We start from the raw sequence: 23,205 nt of genomic DNA, 5'->3' as shown, positions 1-23,205 counted from the left end.
AAAGAACACATCAATTATGGTTATGGTCACTGAGGAAAAACAATGCACACAGAATGAGGCGTGGAACAAACTACTTGAAGGCACTCTGGCACAAAGATGGCGGAGTCCCCAACGTGGTGGTTATTAGAAACCATGTCTAAAGTGTCACTCATTCTGCAAAGACAGACCACATGCACTCTCTCTCCACTCCAAAACGTGAGTGAACTCTTCTTAACTTCTCTCAGCCTCTATGTGTCTGTCTGCCTGCGCTCCTCTCTCTGCACTTGGTGTAAGCAGAGCGAGGTTGAGGACTCGTGGAGAGCAGCGGACAATTGAGTTGGAGCAACATACCTTTTCCACTTCACATATGAACGTGAGAAGGCTTGCTAAGAAAGGAGGTAGGAGGAAGGAGGAAGGAGCCCCAGTCTGGTTAAACAGCTCCTCCAGAAAGGATGAGTCTGCCTGGGCCTTCCATCCAGACCAGACAGCCCTGGTCGGAGCAGCCCCAGCTCCCCACAGCCTCTCCAGGGACTGTCCGCTGTCTGTCTGCTGCCAATGAAGGAAAAACACCCCTCCTCCCCTGAGCAGTGGGCCCCAGGGGGACAGAGGGGAGGGGGATGCTGGGGGTGTGGCTATGGGGAGACACACAGGGCTGTGTTTACTCTTCTCTGTGGCCCTGGGACGCCTTGTGAGGAGGAAGGCCTGACTCGCGGGCGACAGACTGAGGGGTCTGTGAGAGACTGCGTTGTCTGTGTGGGGAGAGAGAGAGTGAGTGTGTGTTTGGCAGCTGGACGTACTCCAGCTGTGTCTGGGAGGATAATGAACTCCAGGTGTTCCAGTGGGTAGTTTAAGACACCTGTCACCAATATATAGTGCCAGAAAAAGCCAGACTGCAAACAGGGCTAGACGGTATGTTTGCTTATTTTAAGAAGCCTACCTATGTGGAGCTGTGGGGCTGATGAGGAGGAGAGACGGGACAGGGGGATGTGCAAGGGGGCCTTTCCTAGAATCGGAGCGTGACTGGATGTTTATGTCACTGGTGTGTGTGTGCTTGCATGAATGTATGTGAGTGTGTGTTTGAATGTGTGTGTTTGTGTTACCTTAGAGTAAGCACCTGGGCCAGACGGTGCATTCACACTCAGGTGGAGGAAACAAAGGCCTACCTGCGTGGAAGCCTAGGCCTTGAGTCAGGAAACGTACCTTAGTCAATCCAGTACTGAGACTTGTTTAACTTTTACATGCTGCTTTCATGGTCCAAGTCTCCAACACCTGTGCTCACTCAACAGCCTGCCTGTGTCACCACCTGACTATCTCAAGGTTCTATCCAAGTATACAGTGATTGCCAGTGCACTAAAACTAAGACATTTACGTTGAAGCCTACATGGGTCTGGCATGAATATGTTTCCTCTGAAACACCTGTAAGTGCTCTAATTTGGTCTGTTTAACACATTTGCATGGATAGTCGACCCCTGATATATGTGATAGCTAAGGACTGTTATAAAAGCGTGTTTTATACCGCAGCATACGGATATCTGGAGTAAGTAAAAATGTTGTGTTTGAACTGGGACTGGTGAACTTCTGTGAACAGAGTTTGCTCTTATCTTATAATGCATCAGTACATCACGGTGGCAAGCTTCCTGCTATCCAGGACCTATATACTACGAGGTGTCAAAGACTCCAGTCACCCAAGTCATAGACTGTTCTCTCTGCTACCGCACGGCAAGCGGTACCGGAGCGCCATGTCTAGGTCCAAAAGGCTTCTTAGCAGCGTCTACCCCCAAGCCATAAAACCGCTGAACAATTAATCAAATGGCTACCCAGACTATTTACATTGACACACACCTTTGTTTTTACACTGCTGCTACTCGCTGTTTATTATTGATGCATAGTCACTTTACCCCTACCTACATTTACAAATTACACTGACTAACCTGTGCCCCCGCACATTGACTCTGTACCGGTACCCCCTGTATATAGCCTCATTATTGTTATTTTATTGTGTTACTTTTAAAATATATATTTTTTACTTGAGTTTATTTAGTAAATATTTTCTTAACTCTATTTTCTTAAAACTGCATTGTTGGTTAAGGGCTTGTAAGAAAGCATTTCACGGTAAGGTCTACACCCATTGTATTCGGCGCATGTGACAAATAACGATTTGATATGATTGTGCCCTTGTTAAGAGTCGACTGTATCAGATATACAAAGTGTTTATTGAGGATGTCTTTCGAAATCAAAGTGTTTTCCCGCTCTGTTTGTCAGTACCTGATGTAGGATCTTAATTTGAGCCAGTCTTATACAGCAGGAAAACAAGGAAATTATCATTATTATGTGTCTTATAACTTTAGAAGCCTTTTTAAACCTCACATGCATGTTAAATGTTCTCCTGCAACAGGGTGATCAAATTAAGATCTTACATCTGTAGTTAACGTTTATGGGTGTGAGTCTTCAGCTCTTATTCTTCTGTCCCATCTGTATATTTTCTCTTGTCAGGATGTGGATCTGGTCGTGGGAACAATGTGGGGAGTCTAGCCTGGTGCTACTGCGGTTCCTCACCCTGGCTTTGTCTGTAGGGAACCTCTCAACCAGGGGACAGGTACGCTCTCCACCTCTCTCTTACTTTGTCTATGCATATGATGGCCCATCGCTTATACACACACACTTTTCTTTCTCTGTTTTTCTCTATATGCCAGTTGTTCACTCACGCACTCTTGCTCCGTCTTTCTGTCCCTCTCATCTTCTGACTGGTCCTTCTTATATTAGTTCTCTCACAAAAACCCACAGCTGTTTTCTCTCACTCCTTTTACAAGGAGAGCACATTAGATATCATTTGTCTCCACTTCACTCAGATTGTCAGAGTGGCTAGACATGCTTATAATTAGTCACACTGTGTGTACAGGGCCCTGTTCTGCTGTTGTTCTCTAAGGGTGCTGTGTTGTGTCTAGGAGGAAGGGGCAGCCTCCAACAGTCTGGAGGATGAGCTGGAGTCCACCACATATTGGTGGGGGGAGTGGGCCAAGTGGACTGGCTGCACGCGCACCTGTGGAGGTGGGGTCATGTCCCAGGAGAGGCACTGTCTCAAACAGAGGTCAGTCCACTGAAAGAAATATGCTATTCTATAATGTTCTGTTCTATTGTTATTCTATTCAATTATATTCTAAGCTGTTATTTTCTATTCTATTATACTCCATAAAGTTATTCATTTAGCACATGTATTAAATGTATTTTCTATCCAAAGAAAGAAAGCAGCCGCTGGTAGAGACAACATGACCTGCACTGGCACTAAGAAAAAATACCTCCTCTGTAACACCAAGGTTAGCATCCATCTAGTACTGCCATCCCTTTTCCTGTCGTTAGCAAAATGCATGTTGACACATTACCCCACAACCCGAAGTACATGATGCAGAAGTTAATACAGCTCTTTTTCTTATCAATTGAGATATAATTAGCTTAAAAGGGGTAATCTGCAGGTATTACATACATTTCTGGACTTATAAAATAGTGATATGTACCCACTGATTTTTGAAGAATATAACTTATTATCAGGGCACAAGGCGAGACCCAGATGCAGATGGTTGGAGTCTTACAATGTTTATTAATCCAAAAAGGAAGAGCAAGAGAATGGTCATGTACAGGCAAATGGTCAAAGCCAGCTCAGAGTCCAATAGGTACCGAAGGGCAGGCAGATTCAAGGTCAGGGCAGGCAGGATGATCAGGCAGGCAGGAAAGTAGTCCAGAGTCAGGCAGTGGTCAAAACCGGGAGGACTAGCAAAAGAGAATAGAAAAGGAGTATGGTGAAAACCACACTGGTTGACTTGACTAAACATACAAGACGAACTGGCGCAGAGAGACAGGAAACACAGGGATAAATATACTGGGGAAAATAAGCGACACCTGGAGGGGGTGGAGACAATCACAGGGACAGGTGAAACAGATCAGGGCGTGACCACTTAGAAATGCTTCAGGAGCTTAGTTCAACTGTCGTACCAGTCAGAACCCCAAATATAACATTGTTTAACTCCAATGTTTGTAAACAAAGTAAATGTAAACAAACACTGACAGCTTATAGCCTCAACACATGATTAAAACTATAATTTACATTTACGTCATTTAGCAGACGCTCTTATCCAGAGCGACTTACAAATTGGAAAGTTCATACATATTCATCCTGGTCCCCCCGTGGGGAATGAACCCACAACCCTGGCGTTGCAAGCGCCATGCTCTACCAACTGAGCCACACGGGACCTGCACTGCACTGCTGTGGTGCAGTGCAGGTCACATGGGTTACTGGAGATATGGACATAGTCATCTGTGGATGGATGGATGGACACAAAGGCCAGCGTTCACAGTGTAATAACGAGCCTCGAGGACAGGCCACACAGGAGGGAATGACACAGAGCTGAGTGGGTTTAATATGGTTGTTTTACCCGGATACAGGGGTTTCCAGTGGTAGTTCCTGCCATTGTAGACCTGTGAGTTGAACGACCAGCCATTAATCTATGAATATAGTCTATGAATTTGAGTGGTTACATTTTTCCAGCCCCATCCCTCAGCTTTTTACTGAAACAGTGGAGGGGAACCCCTTTGTTATTGTTTCAACAGCGGATTGCCCTTTAAGGTTTAGTGCTGTGGCCATTAACCCTGGTCCTGAAGAGCAACAGGGTGAACAGGCTTTTGTTCCAGAGTTGCCAGACCCTGTCGCACCCTTTTATTACATATTGTAAAACCATTATAAAATAAAAAACACATGGAACAGACAGAAAAGTGTGTGTATATTTTCTGTCTTGTGCAGGACTGCCTTTCCTCTGGGAGAAGCTTCAGGGAAGAGCAGTGCTGGTCGTTCAACTCACAGGTCTACAATGGCAGGAACTACCACTGGAAACCCCTGTATCCGGGTAAAACAACCATATTAAACCCACTCAGCTCTGTGTCATTCCCTCCTGTGTGGCCTGTCCTCGAGGCTCGTTATTACACTGTGAACGCTGGCCTTTGTGTCCATCCATCCATCCACAGATGACTATGTCCATATCTCCAGTAACCCATGTGACCTGCACTGCACCACAGCCGACGGCCAGAGACAGCTGATGGTTCCTGCTCGAGACGGAACATCCTGCAAGTACAGCAACTACAGAGGGGTCTGTGTGGACGGCAGATGTGAGGTTAGGGAACGCTTGTTTCTTCATCTGCCGAGGAAATGGCTTTGCATATTCTGTGAGAATGGCCGAAAGGCTTATTTTCCTGGTCACATGATAAAAGTGTATCAATACTTCTTCAACTGGCTTTGCATGTGCTGAAATGATTCAAGAAGATAATGATCTTGTTTGTGTTAACATAATTTCTGCAGCCAATCGGGTGTGATGGAGTGCTCTTCTCGCCCAATACACTGGATACGTGTGGAGTGTGTCAGGGGGATGGCAGCAGCTGCAGCAGGATCAATGGAAACTTCCGCCGCGGGGCCACCAGTTTGGGTACGAGTGTGTACGAGTGTGACAAGCCCCCCAAATATGTCACTGAAAGATAACTACAGACAGTTCAGAGCTGAGTCTGACAACAAGGTCTATGTGATTCTTAAGCCGATTCCTCTGATGTCCAGGCTATTTAGTTGCAGGTAAAATGGAGTCATCATAATGTTTCCTGTTTCCTGTCTCCAAGGTTACTCCTTTATCACAACAATCCCTGAGGGCTCCTGGGACATCCAGATCATTGAGAGGAAGAAGTCAGCTGATGTTTTGGGTGGGTACTTCCTTTTTATCCTGCTCCCTATGCCATCTATACAAACATTTCTAATGTCTCCTGTTGGTACGGTGTGATGTCATTAGGATCCATATAATTTAATGACAAGAAGAAGGTGTAAAACATTTTATTCAAGATTTTCAGCAAATACAAAGGGTATTTTCTCCCCCGCAATGGGATAACCATTAATCTTGATAGTGGGAAGTTGGTAAAGGAAGTACATTAATCAACTGAAATTAATCAGATCATCTATATACTTTAATTTCCTTCGTGATCTCTTGAATTGACTTTATAGTATTCATTTATGGTCATGTATGGGGAGTAGAAATTCCAGTTTACAGTGAACATCAAAGATATGACCTTTCCATAGAGTCAACCAACCGGTCCTCCTCCAATGGTCCTCCATCCCCTCCATGAGACTATGTTCTATCCTATCTCCCACACAGCTGTGACTGATCAGGCGGGGAACTTCTTTTTCAATGGAAACTACAAGGTGGACAGCCCCCAGAACTTCCATGCGGCGGCTACCGTCTTCAAGTACCGGCGGCCCATGGATGTGTATGAGACGGGAATCGAGTACATCGTAGCCAAAGGGCCCATCAACCAGGCCATCAATGTTCTGGTACTGTATCCTGCTGAGGTCTGCTCTGCTCCCTCCCCTCGCCGAGCAGCCAGGGCCTCTGGGTAATCTCTAATTTAGAAGTAGTGTACACGTATCCAGTAACTTGTAGGTGCAGGGTACAAAATCCCACGTAATTTCAACAAAAAAATAATATGTGATGACGTTTAATCAACGTGGAAAACTGATTGGATTTGCAAAAAGTCATCAACGTAAGGGAATTGCTTCCTTTATATGTGCAATTGACTGAGTTTGGTAGGAGAGAGCAGGAGGGAATGGGTGAGCTCTCTGGTGCTTTTTTGTCTGCTCATAGGTGTGGAACCAGAATGGTCGTATCCCTTACATTACGTACGAGTACACCGTCCTACGGGAGTTCCTGTCCCCCGTCCCTCAACCCCCTGTCTACACCGGTCCCGACAGCACCGCCCCTGGGGTTTCCGTGGAGATGGGCAGTATGGTGGCCCCCAACGGGAGCACGTATGACAAGGCGATACCTGAGACTCAGCAGAACCGTTTGTTGAAGAAGGGGGCCGGGATGGCAGGGGCCGAGGGCCAGGAGACCAATGAGGTGTATGAGGAGACAGCAGCCATTGACTGTGACCAGGACAGCCCAACCCCACCACAATACACAGGTAACAACAATATACTAGAAACCAATATACCAATACAATAACTTAGAGGGAGGGAGAGAGAGAGAGAGAGAGAGAGAGAGAGAGAGAGAGAGAGAGAGAGAGAGAGAGAGAGAGAGAGAGAGAGAGAGAGAGACCTCCTGCCCAATGTATGACCATATTAGAGAGACATATTTCCCTCAGATTACACAGATCCACAAAGAATTCGAAAACAAATCCAATTTTGATAAACTCCCATATCTACTGGGTGAAATTCCACAGTGTGCCATCACAGCAGCAAGATTTGTGACCTGTTGCCACAAGAAAAGGGCAACCAGTGAAGAACAAACACCACTGTAAATACAACCCATATTTATGTTTATTTATTTTAACTTGTGTGCTTTAACCATTTGTACATTGTTACAACACTGCATATATATAATATGACATTTGTAATGTCTTTATTGTTTTGAAACTTCTGTATGTGTAATGTTTACTGTTCATTTTTATTGTTTATTTGACTTTTGTATATTACCTACCTCACTTGCTTTGGCAATGTTAACACATGTTTCCCATGCCAATAAAGCCCCTTGAATTGAATTGAATTGAGAGAGAGAGAGAGAGAGAGAGAGAGAGAGAGAGAGAGAGAGAGAGAGAGAGAGAGAGAGAGAGAGAGAGAGAGAGAGAGAGAGAGAGAGAGAGAGAGAGAGAGAGAGAGAGAGAGAGAGAGAGAGAGGGAAAACAACACTGAGCTGCTGATGCGGGCCCCCGACCCTCAGGACTATCGCTATCTGTAGCTGATATGAGTAAGTTATTTAAGCATTTTAACCCTCGCAAGGCTCCCTGGCCATACGGCATCCCAATCCGCGTCCTCAGAGCAAGTGCAGACCATCTGACTAGAGTGTTTATGGACATATTCAATCTCTCCATATCCCAGCCTGTTGTCCACACTTGCTTCAAGATGTCCACCATTGTTCCTGTACCAAAAAAGTGAAGGTAACTGAGCTGAATGACTATCGCCCCGTAGCGCTCACTTCTTTCATCATGAAATGCTTTGAGAGGCTAGTTAAGGATCATATCACTTCCACCTTACCCCACACCCTAGACCCATTACAATTTGCATATCGCAGCAACTCATCCACGGACTACGCAATTGCCATTGCACTACACACTGCCCCATCCCACCTGAACAAGATAAATACCTATGGAAGAATGCTGTTCGACTACAGCTCAGCTTTCAACACCATAGTGCACTCCAAGCTCATCACTAAGCTCAGGGCCATGGGTCTGAACCCCTCCCTGTGCAACTGGGTCCTGGACTTCCTGACAAGCCGACCCCAAGTGGTGAAGGTAGGCAACAACAACTCCGACACACTGATTCTCAATACGTGGGCCTCGCAGGAGTGCGTGCTCAGCCCCCTCCTGTACTCCCTGTTCACCCATGACTGCGTGGCCTCGCACATCTCCAACTCAATCATCAAGTTTCCTGACGACACAACAGTGGTAGGTCTGATTACCACCAACGACGAGACAGACCACAGGGAGGAAGTGAGAGCCCTGTCGGAGTGGTACCAGGAAAATAACCACTCCCTCAACGTCAACAAAACGAAGGAGCTGATCGTGACCTACAGGAGACAGCAGAGAGAGCACGCCCCCATCCACATCGACGGGGCCTCATCGGAGAGGGTCTAAAGCTTCAAGTCCCTCAGCATGCACATCACTGACAACCTGAAATGGTCAATTCACACAAACAGGTGCAACAGCGCCTCTCAAGCTCAGGAGGCTGAAGGAATTATGCCCCTAAGAAACTTAGGGAAGCTTGCTTCTTTAATCAGCACAACCGTTTTCAGCTGTGCTAACATAATTGCAAAAGGGTTTTCTAATGATCAATTAGCCTTTTAAAATTATAAACTTGGATTAGCTAACACAACGTACCATTGGAACACAGGAGTGATGGTTGCTGATAATGGGCCTCTGTACGCCTATGTAGATATTCCATAAAAAATCTGCCGTTTCCAGCTACAATAGTACTTTACAACATTAACAATGTCTACACTGTATTTTTGATAAATTTTATGTTATTTTAAAATGGACAAAAAAAAATAGCTTTTCTTTCAAAAACAAGGACATTTCTAAGTGACCCCAAACTTTTGAACGGTAGTGTATAACAAATACATACTGTACAAATAAAAATTTAGAAATTAAGAAATATCAGAACGAGCTCGTTCTGTAACCGGAATAAATATATTTATTCCGTTTTCTGACCTTGCTCGTTCTGATATTTCTTAATTTCACAATTTTTATATGTATGTATTTGTTATTTTTATTGCTAGGTATTACTGCACTGTTGGAGCTAGAAACACAAGCATTTCACTGCACCTGCTATAACAGCAAATCTGTGTTCGCAACCAATAAACTTTATTGATTCTCCGCTCAGATATCAGATGAGATAAAAAATAAATAAATGTAAGAGCATCCTCTCTGCTGGCCCCCATACAAAGATGAGCTAGGATAGATGAAAACTTCAGGGAGCCCCGGAATTTCCTCCTTTTTAAAAATGGCTGCATCACAAACATGAGCGGTAATAGGTGCAGGCCTGCCTGCTTACCTGCCTGCAGCAAGGTCTCAGACAGCCCCTCTACTCGGACTGTGGGACAGTTCTGCAGGGAGTTTGGCCACTGGGTGAGACTGACACGGAACCCAAACCGGCTGCGCGCGTGCGCCATCGTGCATAAATGTATTTTGTCCCCCTACACCAAACGCGATCACAACATGCAGGTTAAAATATCAAACAAACTCTGAACCAATGACATTAATTTGGGGACAGGTCGAAAAGCATTAAACATTTATGGCAATTTAGCTTGCACTTGCTAGCTAATTTGTCCTATTTAGCTAGCTTGCGGTTATTTGTCCTGGGATATAAACATTAGGTTGTTATTTTACCTGAAATGCACAAGGTCCTCTACTCCGACAATTAATCCACACATAAAAACTTTCAACCGAATCGTTTCTAGTCATCTCTCCTCCTTCCAGGCTTTTTCATCGTTTAACTTATATGGTGATTGGCATCTAAACTTTCATAGTATTCCCACGACAACCGGTAACAGTTCGTCTTTCAATCACCCACGTGGGTATAACCAATGAGGAGATGGCACGTGGGTACCTGCTTCTATAAACCAATGAGGAGATGGGAGAGGCAGGACTTGCAGCGCGATCTGCGTCAGAAATAGAAAGAACTTCTATTCTAGCCCTTGGCAACGCAGACGCGCGTGAGCAGTGTGGGTGCAATAATTGAGTACCGCGAGTGGTGTAGTCAGGGTATGAGGCACTCTCTACTACCGTTTGGAATGTGCAGAAAGGCTTTGTGTGTTGTTTTGTTGTTGTGTACAAACTGCACATAAAATGTCTCTTTACATACTCCATAAAAAGCACCAGGAGTTCTTCTTGAGCACCTGACCAGGAAACACCTCTTGTTCGGCTTAGTAAACTCTGCAAAAAAGAAACGTCCTCTCACTGTCAACTGCGTTTATATTCAGTAAACTTAACATGTGTAAATATTTGTATGAACATAACAAGATTCAACATCTGAGACATAAACTGAACAAGTTCCACAGACATGTGACTAACAGAAATGGAATAATGTGTCCCTGAACAAAGGGGGGGGGGGGGGGGGGGCAAAATCAAAAGTAACAGTCAGTATTTGGTGTGGCCACCAGCTGCATTAAGCACTGCAGTGCATCTCCTCCTCATGGACTGCACCAGATTTGCCAGTTCTTGCTGTGAGATGTTACCCCACTCTTCCACCAAGGCACCTGCAAGTTCCCGGACATTTCTGGGGGGAATGGCCCTAGCCCTCATCCCTCCGATCCAACAGGTCCCAGACGTGCTCAATGGGGATTGAGATCCGGGCTCTTCACTGGCCATGGCAGAACACTGACATTCCTGTCACGCACAGAACGAGCAGTATGGCTGGTGGCATTGTCATGCTGGTACACTTCCTGAGCCTGCAGGAAGTGTACCACATGAGGGACGAGGATGTCTTCCCTGTAACGCACAGCGTTGAGATTGCATGCAATGACAACAAGCTCAGTCCGATGATGCTGTGACACACTGCCCCAGACCATGACGGACTCTCCACCTCCAAATCGATCCCGCTCCAGAGTGCAGGCCTCGGTGTAACGCTCATTCCTTTGACGATAAACGCGAATCCGACCATCGGATCACCGACCACCTGCCTTACAACAGGCCTACAAGCTCTCAGTCCAGCCTCTCTCAGCCTATTGCAGACAGTCTGATCACTGATGGAGGGATTGTGCATTCCTGGTGTAACTCAGGCACTTGTTGTTGCCATCCTGTACCTGTCCCGCAGGTGTGATGTTCGGATGTACCATCCTGTGCAGGTGTTGTTACACGTGGTCTGCCACTGCGAGGACGATCAGCTGTCCGTCCTGTTTCCCTGCAGCGCTGTCTTAGGCACTCTCTCCGATCCAACAGGTCCCAGACGTGCTCAATGAGATTGAGATCATGGCTCTTCGCTGGCCATGGCAGAACACTGACATTCCTGTCTTGCAGGAAATCACGCACAGAAGAAGCAGACACGTGGTCTGCCACTGTGTGGACGATCAGCTGTCCTTCCTGTCTCCCTGTAGCACTGTCTTAGGTGTCTTACAGTACAAACGTTGCAATTTATTGCCCTGGCCACATCTGCAGTCCTCATGCCTCCTTGCAGCATGCCTAAGGCACGTTCACACAGATGAGCAGGGACCCTGGGCATCTTTTTTTTGTGTTTTTCAGAGTCAGTAGAAAGGCCTCTTTAGTGTCCTAAGTTTTCATAACTGTGACCTTAATTGCCAACCGTCTGTAAGCTGTTAGTGTCTCAACGACCATTCCACAGGTGCATGTTCATTAATTGTTTATGGTTCATTGAACAAGCATGGGAAACAGTGTTTAAACCCTTTACAATGAAGATCTGTGAAGTTATTTGGATTTTTACAAATTATCTTTGAAAGACAGGGTCCTGAAAAAGGGACGTTTATTTTTGCTGAGTATATAAGGCTTTCTCCCACTTTAATAATTTCTCAAACTTTCCTCTCCCTTCCTGCCATCCCAACAGATGGCAACAGCAGTCACACAGGCGGTGTAGCAGTCCCTGCCCCGGCAGCCAGCAGGCCTTTAGAGGAGAAGCCAGACCCAGAGAACCTCATCTGGAGAGTCTTGCTGGGCGAGCGGATTGGTCCAGACGTGGGAGAGGGACTGTTCTCGTCGGAGGTGGGGCCATTGGAGGTAGACCATAGCAGCGTGAAGTTCCCCCTCAAAAGCTCACTGGGGGAGTTCAGTCTGGACCGGCGGAGGAATGATACTGGAGACCTGCTGTTCCCCAACAGGACGTTGCTGACAGGGATGAGGAGCAACAACCGTACCAACAGAACCAGGTAGAGTAAGGAGAGATCCACACAATGAGCAGAAATAAATAGGCACATATCGTTATAGTTATAGCAGATATAGTTGAAAAGGAAAACTGATAAGAGAATTATGTTCTCCAGGTACATAACCCAATTTAATTATATTACTCAGTCTGCAAACCAGAATTTGTAAGATCCTGTTCGAATGAAACAGACGGAAGCCCAGCTAAAATAGTCAAAAAGGTTTATTCACGGGGACGTTCTAAAGTCAAGAATACAAAACAAATCATTTTATACTGACTTCCCACACACACACACATTCACACAACCATACGCACACAGATACACACAAACATACGCACACACTGTCCTGCTATGCACACACTTCTCACTACCCAGCCGACAGAGATTAGGGAGACCTTGTCCTTGAGACGTACTCCCCGTTCTCTCCCAAATCTCTAGTCAGGTCGGCACCGAGCTCAGACAGTCTGTGTTTAAAATACCATAAAGACATATTGTTTTACCCTAATTCTGACTAGGACTACACATTTATTGATTATGATTTTATACATTCTAATCAATTCCCTACAATTATATGTTTCAGGGCGGAATATTCTAATCATTCAATTAACAGATCCTTCTCAACTAACAAAAACCCAACGCTGAGCCAATGTTGGCCCAACATCAGCTTGTTATCAGGTATAGGAACCCATCCAAAAAAAGCACTTCAGAATCCCATCCACAACCCCTCTGATCTTCCTCTTCCATCTACCAGACACTACCTCTCTTCACTAAGGGATCCTGCTGCTGAGGAGTTGGAGTGAACACTACTCTCTCTAAGTGAGGACCAGAGTGAGTCATTTCAAGGTCCTGAGCAGAGGGGCATTTAAAAGTGCTGTATAGTCTCGCCGGGGACAAGGGCCTGTGCTGCTGGCTGGGCTGGCTAGGGGAATGGAATGTGCTCCATGCTGGCTTCTGGACCGATCCAATGCTAGCTTCTTTTTTCCTTCTGAGACATCCCAAGAATCGCATGGAGAGGAGACAGCTAAAGCTCAGAGCTGGCCGGGATTGCATTCCATCATATTTATAATTCATGTTGGCTTCCCTGCGCTGTGTCCAAACACCACTTTGCCAGTTCCTCTGCCAGTGCCCCATAAAACACATCATATGACCCGCCCTGTCTTCCCCTGCACTGGGGAGAAGAACGGATTGGATGAGGAGAAGGATAGGAGGTGGAGGAGGGGGGGAGTAGAGGAAGTGAAGGACAAGTAGGAGAGGAGGGGGACAGATTATTTGAACATACACAGGAACTTTGAATCATACTTTACCGGCATATCTCAGTGTAACTGTGACTAATTTCTGCACATTTCTCCCAGAGGTGAATACAGTCTGACAGTATGTTTCTTCCCAGTCATATTTTCACTTCGCCGCAAATACCTTGAATTATTTGTTTAAATGAAAGACTGTTTCCCTTTTTCTCTTCTTCTCTGCCTCCTCCTCTTTCTTTTCCGCACCCAAACTCTTCCTCGTCCTCTTCTTCATGCTCTTCCTCCTCTCCACCTACACCTTCTCATTCTCCTCCTACCTCCCTCTCCTGGTCCCCTTTTCCTCTAAACATCTCTGCTCTGGTAATAAAAAACAGACAGTGATATTTTTTGGTATTTATTTTATTAGGATCTCCATTAGCTGTTGCAAAAGCAACAGCTACTCTTCCTGGGATCCACACAAAACATGAAACATGAGATAATACAGAACATTAGTAGACATGGACAGAACTACATCAATAAAAAATTGTAAAAGGCACACGTAGCCTACATATCAATACCAATACATACACACAAACTATCGAGGTCAAATAGGGAAGAGGCGTTGTGCCCTGAGGTGTTGCTTTATCTGTTTGTTGAAACCAGGTTTGCTGTTCATTTGAGAAATATGAGATGGAATGGAGTTCCATGCAATAATGGCTCTATAAAATACTGTACACTTTCTTGAATTTGTTCTGGATTTGGGGACTGTCAAAAGACCCCTGGTGACATGTCTGGTGGTGTAAGTGTGTGTGTCAGACCTTTGTGTAAGTTGACTATGCAACAATTTGGGATTTTCAACACATGAATGTTTCTTATAAAAAGAAGAAGTGATGCAGTCAGTCTCTCCTCAACTCTTAGACAAGAGAGACTGGCATGCATAGTATTTATATCAGCCCTCTTATTACAATGAAGAGCAAGACGTACCGCTCTGTTCTTGGCCAGCTTCAGCTTAACTAGGTCTTTCCTTGCAGCACTCGACCACACGACTGGACAATAATCAAGATAAGACTAAACTAGAGCCTGCAGGACTTGCTTTTTGGAATGCGGGGTCAAAAAAGCAGATAATCTCTTTATTACGGACAGACCTCTCCCCATCTTTACAACCATTGAATCTATATGTTTTGACCATGACAGTTTACATTCTAAGGTAACGCCAAGTAATTTAGTCTCTTGTACTTGTTCAACAGCCACACCATTCATTACTAGATTCAGCTGAGGTCTAGAACACAGGGAATTATTTGTAGCAAATACAATGCTCTTCATTTTAGAGATGTTTAGGACCATTTTATTACTGGCCACCCATTCCAAAACAGACTGCAACTCTTTGTTAAGGGTTTCAGTGACTTCATTAGCTGTGGTTGCTGATGCTTATATGGTTGAATCATCAGCATACATGGACACACATGCTTTGTTTAATGCCAGTGGCAGGTCGTTGGTAAAAATAGAAAAGAGTAGCGTGCCTAGAGAGCTGCCCTGCGTTACACCACACTTTACATGTTTGACATTAGAGAAGCTTCCATTAAAGAAAAGCTGTTGAGTTCAATTAGATAGATAGCTCTGAATCCATGATATGGCAGAGGTTGAAAACCCATAACACATAAGTTTTTTTCAACAACAGGTTATGGTCAATAATATTAAAGGCTGCACTGAAATCTAACAGTACAGCTCCCACAATTTTCTTATTATCAATTTCTTTCAACCAATCATCAGTCATTTGTGTCAGTGCAGTACATGTTGAGTGCCCATCTCTATAAGTATGTGGTTGATTTGTTTACAGAGAAATAGCATTGTATTTGGTCCAACACAATTCTTTCCAACAATTTGCTAAGAGCTGGCAGCAAGCTGGTAGGTCTGCTGTTAAAACCAGTAAAGTCCGCTTTACCACTCTTGGGTAGCGGAATTACTTTGGTTTCCCTCCAGGCCTGACGACAAATATATTCCTCGAGGCTCAGATTAAAGATATGACAGATAGCTGACTATAGCCACTCCTACCATCCTCTGTAGTTTTCCATCTAAGTTGTCAATGCCAGGAGGTTTGTCATTTTTTATAACAATAATTTTTCCACCTCTCCCGCACTAAGTTTACAAAATTCAAACTTGCAATGCTTTTCTTTCATTATTTCTTTTTTTTTTATGAATGAATACAATGGCTCACTGTTCGTTGTTGCCATTTCCTGCCTAAGTTTGCCCACTTTGCCAATGAAGTAATCATTAAAATAATTGGCAACATCAAATGGTTTTGTGCTGAATAAGCCATCTGATTTGATAAAAGATGGAGTTGAATTTGTCTTTCTGCCCATAATTTCATTTAAAGTACTCCAGTTTTTTTCCATCATTCTTTGTATCATTGATCTTGGCTTTATAATACAGTTTCTTCTTTTTTTTTTGTTTAGTCATATCATTTCTGAATTTGCAGCAAGTCAGATGTGCAGCCAGACTTATTAGCCACTCCTTTTGGTACATCTCTTTCAACCATACAGTTTTTCAATTCCTCATCAAACCATGGAGCCTTAACAATTCTAACAGTCAGTTTCTTAACAGGTGCATGTTTATCAATAATTGGAATAAGCAATTTCCTAAATTCATCAAGTGCAGCACCTGGATGCTCCTTATTAATCACATCAGACCAACACATATTCTTAACATCATCCACATAAAATCTTTTGTATGATCTCGTATACACTATTTTAGGCCCAGCTTTGGAACTTTGGCCTTCCTGGATATAGCCACAATATTGTGCTCACTGCATCCAATGGGTAAGGATACAGCTTTAGAACAAAGTTCTACAGTATTAGTATAAATGTGATGGATACATGTGGATAATCTTGTCCCTGTAGTGTACGTAAACACCCTGGTAGGTTGATTAATAACCTGAACCAGATTACAGGCACTGGTTACAGTGAGAAGCTTCCTCTTGAGTGGACAGCTTGAAGAAAACCAGTCAATATTCAGGTCCCCAAGAAAGTAGACATCTGTTTACATCACATGCACTATCAAGCATTTCACACATATTATTTAGATACTGACTGTTAGCACTTGGTGGCCTACAGCAACACCCCAAAAGAAAAGGCTTTAGATGTGCCAAGTGAACCTGCAACCACAACACTTCACATAAGATCTTCTCTAAGCATTACAGGGATATGGCTCTGAATATATACAGAAACACCCCCCCTCAATAGCTTTTCTGTCTCTTCTATAGATGTTGTATCCTTGTATTGCTACTGCTGTATCAACAAATGATTAATCTAAGTGAGTCTCAGATATATGTATTAATGTTATCTGATGTTAGCAAGTTATTGATTTCATTAACATTATTTCTAAGGCTACATAAATTAATATGGGCTATTTTTTCTGGGTAGCTTATCAGAGATAGACATAATATGGAAAAGAGCAAATAAAGCAATAGAAAAAAATATATACATTCAGCAGCCCATTAATCAATTGATATGTGTGTGTGTGTGTGTGTGTGTGTGTGCTGCGGGGTTGAAGCTACGAACCCATAGGCTTGGCTCTCTCACCCCTTCCAGGCTTCTGGGAGGGAGGGTGGACAATGAGCCTGTCAAAACGGATGTAAGCAATGTCCCCACGCGCTCTAGTAGCTTTTATGGCTGGGATAAGTTATTATTGAGGAAGATATACGTTCCTCTCAAGTTCTTGGCTCTTTCCAGAACAGCTACCTTGTTCTTGAACCTCAGGAACGTGACCACTATTGGCCTGGGCCTGTCACCTGGGCTGGTGGTGTGTTTTCCAGTCCTGTGGGCACGCTCCACCTCAATCTTCCGGTGGTCCATCTTCAATTTCTCAGTTATCAATTCTCTTACTTTGTCCTCAGGCTCCGTCCAGGTCTCATGTGGGGATTCTGCAATTCCATCCACAACCACGTTGTTCTGCATTGATTGTCCCTCGAGTCTGATTTATCCATCATTGTTATCATGGATTCACACACAGCACTGATGTCCTCTCTCAATGATTTACAGTTTGCTGTCATCTTGCTCTTCTCCTGTTTCAACTCATTGATCTGGCCCTGGGAGAACTGCAAACTGTTCTTCAGGTCCTGGACCTCTCTGGTCAGGTCGTCCATTCTTTTATTAGTTGAATCGACCAGTATTTGGACAAAACACGAAGCTATTTTCTCGTTGTTTTAACAACTGCTTGTAAAACTATTTTTGTTTGTTTAAAAGATCTTTCACCTGTGATAGACACCACTGTCCTCAACGGTACTCCCGCCGGCTTTGGTCTTTGTCACAGTAGCTAGCAACGTAGGTTACGCTGTTACTTCTCACAGTTCCAGACAGGGCAGGTCACAGGGAAGATTGAACACAACAAACAGCAAGGATCTAGACAGCCACAAACCAGGCACAATCCGCAGTCCCAGCCACAATGGCTAACCGCGTCGCAGGCTGCGTTCAAGCCCTCAAGAAACCCCCCTAGCTTGATAGGCGGCTAACTAGCAGCTAGGCTAACTGCTACGCCAAATAGCTCCTCAGACCCGGCCTTGGTCAGCAGGATCACTGGACAAAGAGAAGCAGTCCCAGCAACTGATGCCAAATGCGTCGCGGGATCCAAACTAAAAAGTTACCTAGCTACTAAGAAACTTTCAAAACAACAAACTTTTCAAATCAACAAACCGAGCTCTCTGGATTGGACACAGCAGTTCCAGTACACGTATGACAAGAATGTCACTTTTATGTGAATGTCGCTGGTTGTTATGATTTTGATGTTGAGGTTAATCAGCCGTAGCAGTGATGGACTGTTTACCAGTTGGACGATGTGGCAATCAAAGTTCATTGAGAACAATGTTTGTCTCTTTTCCCCATTTAACCAGGAACTATAAACTGGTGTTGGCCGCTACCATACCATTTACAGTAATAATATTTGATTTAATTGACTTCAGAAGATCACTAACTATACCTGAACTCTACTCTGTGTGCATTCCCTCACCCTCAGGTGGGAAGCCAGCAGCTGGAGTGAGTGTTCTCGTACCTGTGGTGAGGGCTTCCAGTTCCGTCTGGTGCGCTGCTGGAAGATGCTGTCCCCCGGGCTGGACAGCTCTGTGTACAGTGATCTCTGCACCATGGCAGAACTGGAGAGGCCCCTGGAGCGCCGCGCCTGTAAGAGCCCCACCTGTGGCCCCCAATGGGAGGTGGCCGAGTGGACTGAGGTGGGTGGAGCTATACTGTGGGAGTTGACGGTGGGACAGGGGTTGTGTGTGTGTGTGTGTGTGTGTGTGTGTGTGTGTGTGTGTGTGTGTGTGTGTGTGTGTGTGTGTGTGTGTGTGGTTTATATTACAGGAATTACTGCGTGGGAACACTGTAGTAAGTACATTGTTGCATCCTACTTACAATTGTTTGGGCAGCTGTAGATGATATTAAAAGTGAGTCTGTCCTGTGCCCTCTTCTCTCTCCTGTCCAGTGTCCAGCCAAGTGTGGCCGCAGGGCCCAGGTGACCCGGGAGGTCAGGTGTTCAGATGAAACCAAGTTATGTGATCCCCCGACCCGCCCCCCTAACATTAAGAACTGCACAGGCTCGCCCTGCGAGCTCCAGTGGACTGTGTCAGAGTGGGGGCCGGTGAGTACACTACTTTCACTACACTACTCCATCTCGTTGGTACATTGATGACGGATAGGAATAGTGATTGCACTGGCTGTAAGTTGCTCTTGATCACTAATACTTTTGCTGTGTCATTCCTGTTAACCTTTGACCTCTGCAGTGCTCGGGGTTGTGCGGCCAGGGGAAGATGGTACGCCACGTGTACTGTAAGACACCAGAGGGCCGTGTGGTGCCTGAATCCCAGTGCTCTCCGGAGAATAAGCCCCTGGCCATCCATCCCTGTGGGGAGAAGGACTGTGCCCCACACTGGCTCACTCAGGACTGGGAGAGGGTAACTGGGTCCTTCTGTTGATGTTCTCTTAATGCTCTGTTGGTGTTCTATTTATGTTTTATTAATGGTCTGTTGATGTTCTCTTAATGCTCTGTTGGTGTTCTATTTATGTTTTATTAATGGTCTGTTGATGTTATGATGAGCATTTTGACAATGTTTACCTGATGTTCTCGTGATGTTTTATATATTTTCTCTTGATGTTTTGTTTATGTTCTCTTGGTTAGAGATTCGTTAGCTGAGAGCAGTCTTATTTTCCTCTCAGTGTAACACGACATGTGGCCGCGGTGTGAAGCGGAGGATCGTGCAATGCGCCGGCATCACCGCTGGGAAGTTCCAGACCCACGACGACGAGGACTGTGGTGCCAGTGAGAGGCCAGAGGACGAGAACACCTGCTTTGAGAGGCCCTGTTTCAAGTGGTACACCACACCCTGGTCTGAGGTGAGATACAATTTCAACCATGACATTGTATCTGAAAACATCATGACATGAGCAATACATTGTATTTACACACCTCACATATATGGTGTCCTATCAAATCGCAACCTTGAGCAGTGCTGCTGTGTTCATTCCTCAGTGCATTAAGATGTGTGGTGTGTTCATTCCTCCGTGCACTAAGATGTGTGGTGTGTTCATTCCTCAGTGCATTAAGATGTGTGGTGTGTTCATTCCTCAGTGCATTAAGATGTGTGGTGTGTTCATTCCTCAGTGCACTAAGATGTGTGGTGTGTTCATTCCTCAGTGCACTAAGATGTGTGGTGTGTTCATTCCTCAGTGCATTAAGATGTGTGGTGTGTTCATTCCTCAGTGCACTAAGATGTGTGGTGTGTTCATTCCTCAGTGCATTAAGATGTGTGGTGTGTTCATTCCTCAGTGCACTAAGATGTGTGGTGTGTTCATTCCTCAGTGCATTAAGATGTGTGGTGTGTTCATTCCTCAGTGCATTAAGATGTGTGGTGTGTTCATTCCTCAGTGCATTAAGATGTGTGGTGTGTTCATTCCTCAGTGCATTAAGATGTGTGGTGTGTTCATTCCTCAGTGCATTAAGATGTGTGGTGTGTTCATTCCTCAGTGCATTAAGATGTGTGGTGTGTTCATTCCTCAGTGCATTAAGATGTGTGGTGTGTTCATTCCTCAGTGCACTAAGATGTGTGGTGTGGGTGTTAGGATGAGAGATGTAAAGTGCTACCAGGCTAGGGAGATCGTGAGAGGGTGTGACCCCCTGACCAAGCCTGTGGCCAAGCAGACCTGCGCCCTGCAACCCTGTCCCACTGAACCCCCAGGTATGTAAGCAATGGCATGGTCCCAGATAGATATGTTTGTGCTGTCTTCCAACACCAATGACCATAGGAGTTGGAAAGACCGCACAAACAGATCTGAGATCAGGCTATACAAGTAGCACCTAACCACAGCCTCTGGCAACTTTAGGAGAGTTACAGTAGCTTATGTCTAGTCACAGGCAAAAGTAGACCGGAGAACACGGCATCGTCAAAGCACTTGTTTTTAATTGTATTATTTGCAGTACTTTTTTGCTTTTCACAACTGAGATAATTATTAGTGTGGGCAAGCACCTCTTTCTTTCATAACAGACCAAAGTCCTGAGCGTTTAGATTATGGAGGTAAAAAAGCAGATTGATTGATTAATTAATAGATTTGTCATTACAGTATTTCCTGATTGTGATGAGGCTACTTTTTCCATATGGTTGAACATATCATAAATGTCTCTGTCATGCAGATGAGAGCTGTCAGGACCGACCCACCACCAACTGCTCTCTAACTCTGAAGGTGAACCTGTGCAGTCACTGGTACTACAGCAAGGCCTGCTGCCATTCCTGCAGGGCCCAGCACGCCTCTTAGTATTGCCTGACACCCCCAAAGCCTTTCCCCCATAGTAGGCTACTCTACTTCACCACAGTAAGTTACTCTACTACACCACACTAGGCTACTCTACTACACTACAGTAGACTACTCTACTACACCACAGTAGGCTACTCTACTACACCACAGTAGGCTACTCTACTACACCACACTAGGCTACTCTACTACACCCCAGGAGGCTACTCTACTACACCACACTAGGCTACTCTACTATACCACAATAGGCTACTCTACTACACCACAATAGGCTACTTTACTACACCACAGTAGGCTACTCTACTACACCACAGTATGCTACTCTACTACACCACACTAGGCTACTCTACTACACCCCAGTAGGCTAGTCTACTACACCACACTAGGCTACTCTACTACACCACAGTAGACTACTCTACTACACCACAGTAGACTACTCTACTACACCACACTAGGCTACTCTACTACACCCCAGTAGGCTACTCTACTACACCACACTAGGCTACTCTACTACACCCCAGTAGGCTACTCTACTACACCACACTAGGCTACTCTACTACACCCCAGTAGGCTACTCTACTACACCACACTAGGCTACTCTACTACACCCCAGTAGACTACTCTACTACACCACAGTAGGTTAGTCTACTACATCACACTAGGCTACTCTACTACACCCCACTAGGCTACTCTACTACACCACACTAGGCTACTCTACTACACCACACTAGGCTAGTCTACTACACCACACTAGGACTACTCTACTACACCACACTAGGCTAGTCTACTACACCACACTAGGACTACTCTACTAGACCACACTAGGCTACTCTACTACACCACACTAGGCTACTCTACTACACCACACTAGGCTACTCTACTACACCACAGTAGGCTACTCTACTACACCACAGTAGACTACTCTACTACACCACAGTATGCTACTCTACTACACCACACTCGGCTACTCTACTACACCACAGTAGGCTACTCTACTACACCACAGTAGGCTAGTCTACTACACCACAGTATGCTACTCTACTACACCACAGTAGGCTACTCTACTACACCACAGTAGACTACTCTACTACACCACAGTAGGCTAGTCTACTACACCAGAGTAGGCTACTCTACTACACCACAGTAGACTACTCTACTACACCACAGTAGGCTACTTTACTACACTACAGTAGACTACTCTACTACACCACACTAGGCTACTCTACTACACCCCAGTAGGCTACTCTACTACACCACACTAGGCTACTCTACTACACCACACTAGGCTGCTTTACTACACCACAGTAGGCTACTCTACTACACCAGAGTAGGCTACTCTACTACACCACAGTAGGCTACTCTACTACACCAGAGTAGGCTACTCTACTACACCAGAGTAGGCTACTCTACTACACCACAGTAGGCTAGTCTACTACACCAGAGTAGGCTACTCTACTACACCCCAGTAGGCTAGTCTACTACACCACAGTAGGCTAGTCTACTACACCACAGTAGACTAGTCTACTACACCACAGTAGGCTACTCTACTACACCACAGTAGGCTACTCTACTACACCCCAGTAGGCTACTCTACTACACCAGAGTAGGCTACTCTACTACACCACAGTAGGCTACTCTACTACACCACACTAGGCTACCCTACTACACCACACTAGGCTACTCTACTACACCACAATAGGCTACTCTACTACACCCCAGTAGACTACTCTACTACACCACACTAGGCTACTCTACTACACCACAGTTGGCTACTCTACTACACCACAGTAGGCTACTCTACTACACCCCAGTAGGCTACTCTAC

At 45.1% G+C, this 23,205-nt stretch overlaps 1 protein-coding gene across 1 annotated transcript; it reads left to right on the top strand.

Moving 5' to 3' along the window:
- The first annotated feature begins 2,473 nt into the window (after nucleotides 1-2,473).
- On the top strand, nucleotides 2,474-21,830 carry LOC139575355 (ADAMTS-like protein 2). Its single transcript, XM_071400274.1, has 16 exons — nucleotides 2,474-2,575; nucleotides 2,925-3,067; nucleotides 3,218-3,293; nucleotides 4,772-4,874; nucleotides 4,993-5,138; nucleotides 5,324-5,447; nucleotides 5,632-5,712; nucleotides 6,159-6,334; nucleotides 6,645-6,963; nucleotides 12,053-12,371; nucleotides 18,566-18,809; nucleotides 19,061-19,216; nucleotides 19,359-19,529; nucleotides 19,792-19,968; nucleotides 20,666-20,810; nucleotides 21,263-21,830. Exons 1-16 carry the CDS (start codon nucleotides 2,474-2,476, stop codon nucleotides 21,382-21,384), a joined length of 2,604 nt encoding a protein of 867 aa, XP_071256375.1. The 3' UTR covers nucleotides 21,385-21,830.
- Nucleotides 21,831-23,205: the final 1,375 nt, after the last annotated feature.

Source organism: Salvelinus alpinus, chromosome 5 (genome assembly GCF_045679555.1).
Source record: "Salvelinus alpinus chromosome 5, SLU_Salpinus.1, whole genome shotgun sequence".
NCBI classification, from domain to species: Eukaryota; Metazoa; Chordata; class Actinopteri; order Salmoniformes; family Salmonidae; genus Salvelinus; species Salvelinus alpinus.
The sequence above is the reverse complement of the archived record's forward strand: the minus strand, read 5'-3'. Positions and strand labels throughout refer to the sequence as shown.

What these genes read in the sequence shown, in the direction of transcription:
- LOC139575355 (XM_071400274.1), top strand. Translation starts at nt 2,474, where the DNA reads ATGTGGATCTGGTCGTGGGAACAATGTGGGGAGTCTAGCCTGGTGCTA. An exon ending in ACCAGGCCATCAATGTTCTG is followed by an intron (nt 6,335 to 6,644) that starts GTACTGTATCCT and finishes GTCTGCTCATAG; the next exon opens with GTGTGGAACCAGAATGGTCG. An exon ending in TCACTCAGGACTGGGAGAGG is followed by an intron (nt 19,530 to 19,791) that starts GTAACTGGGTCC and finishes TTTTCCTCTCAG; the next exon opens with TGTAACACGACATGTGGCCG.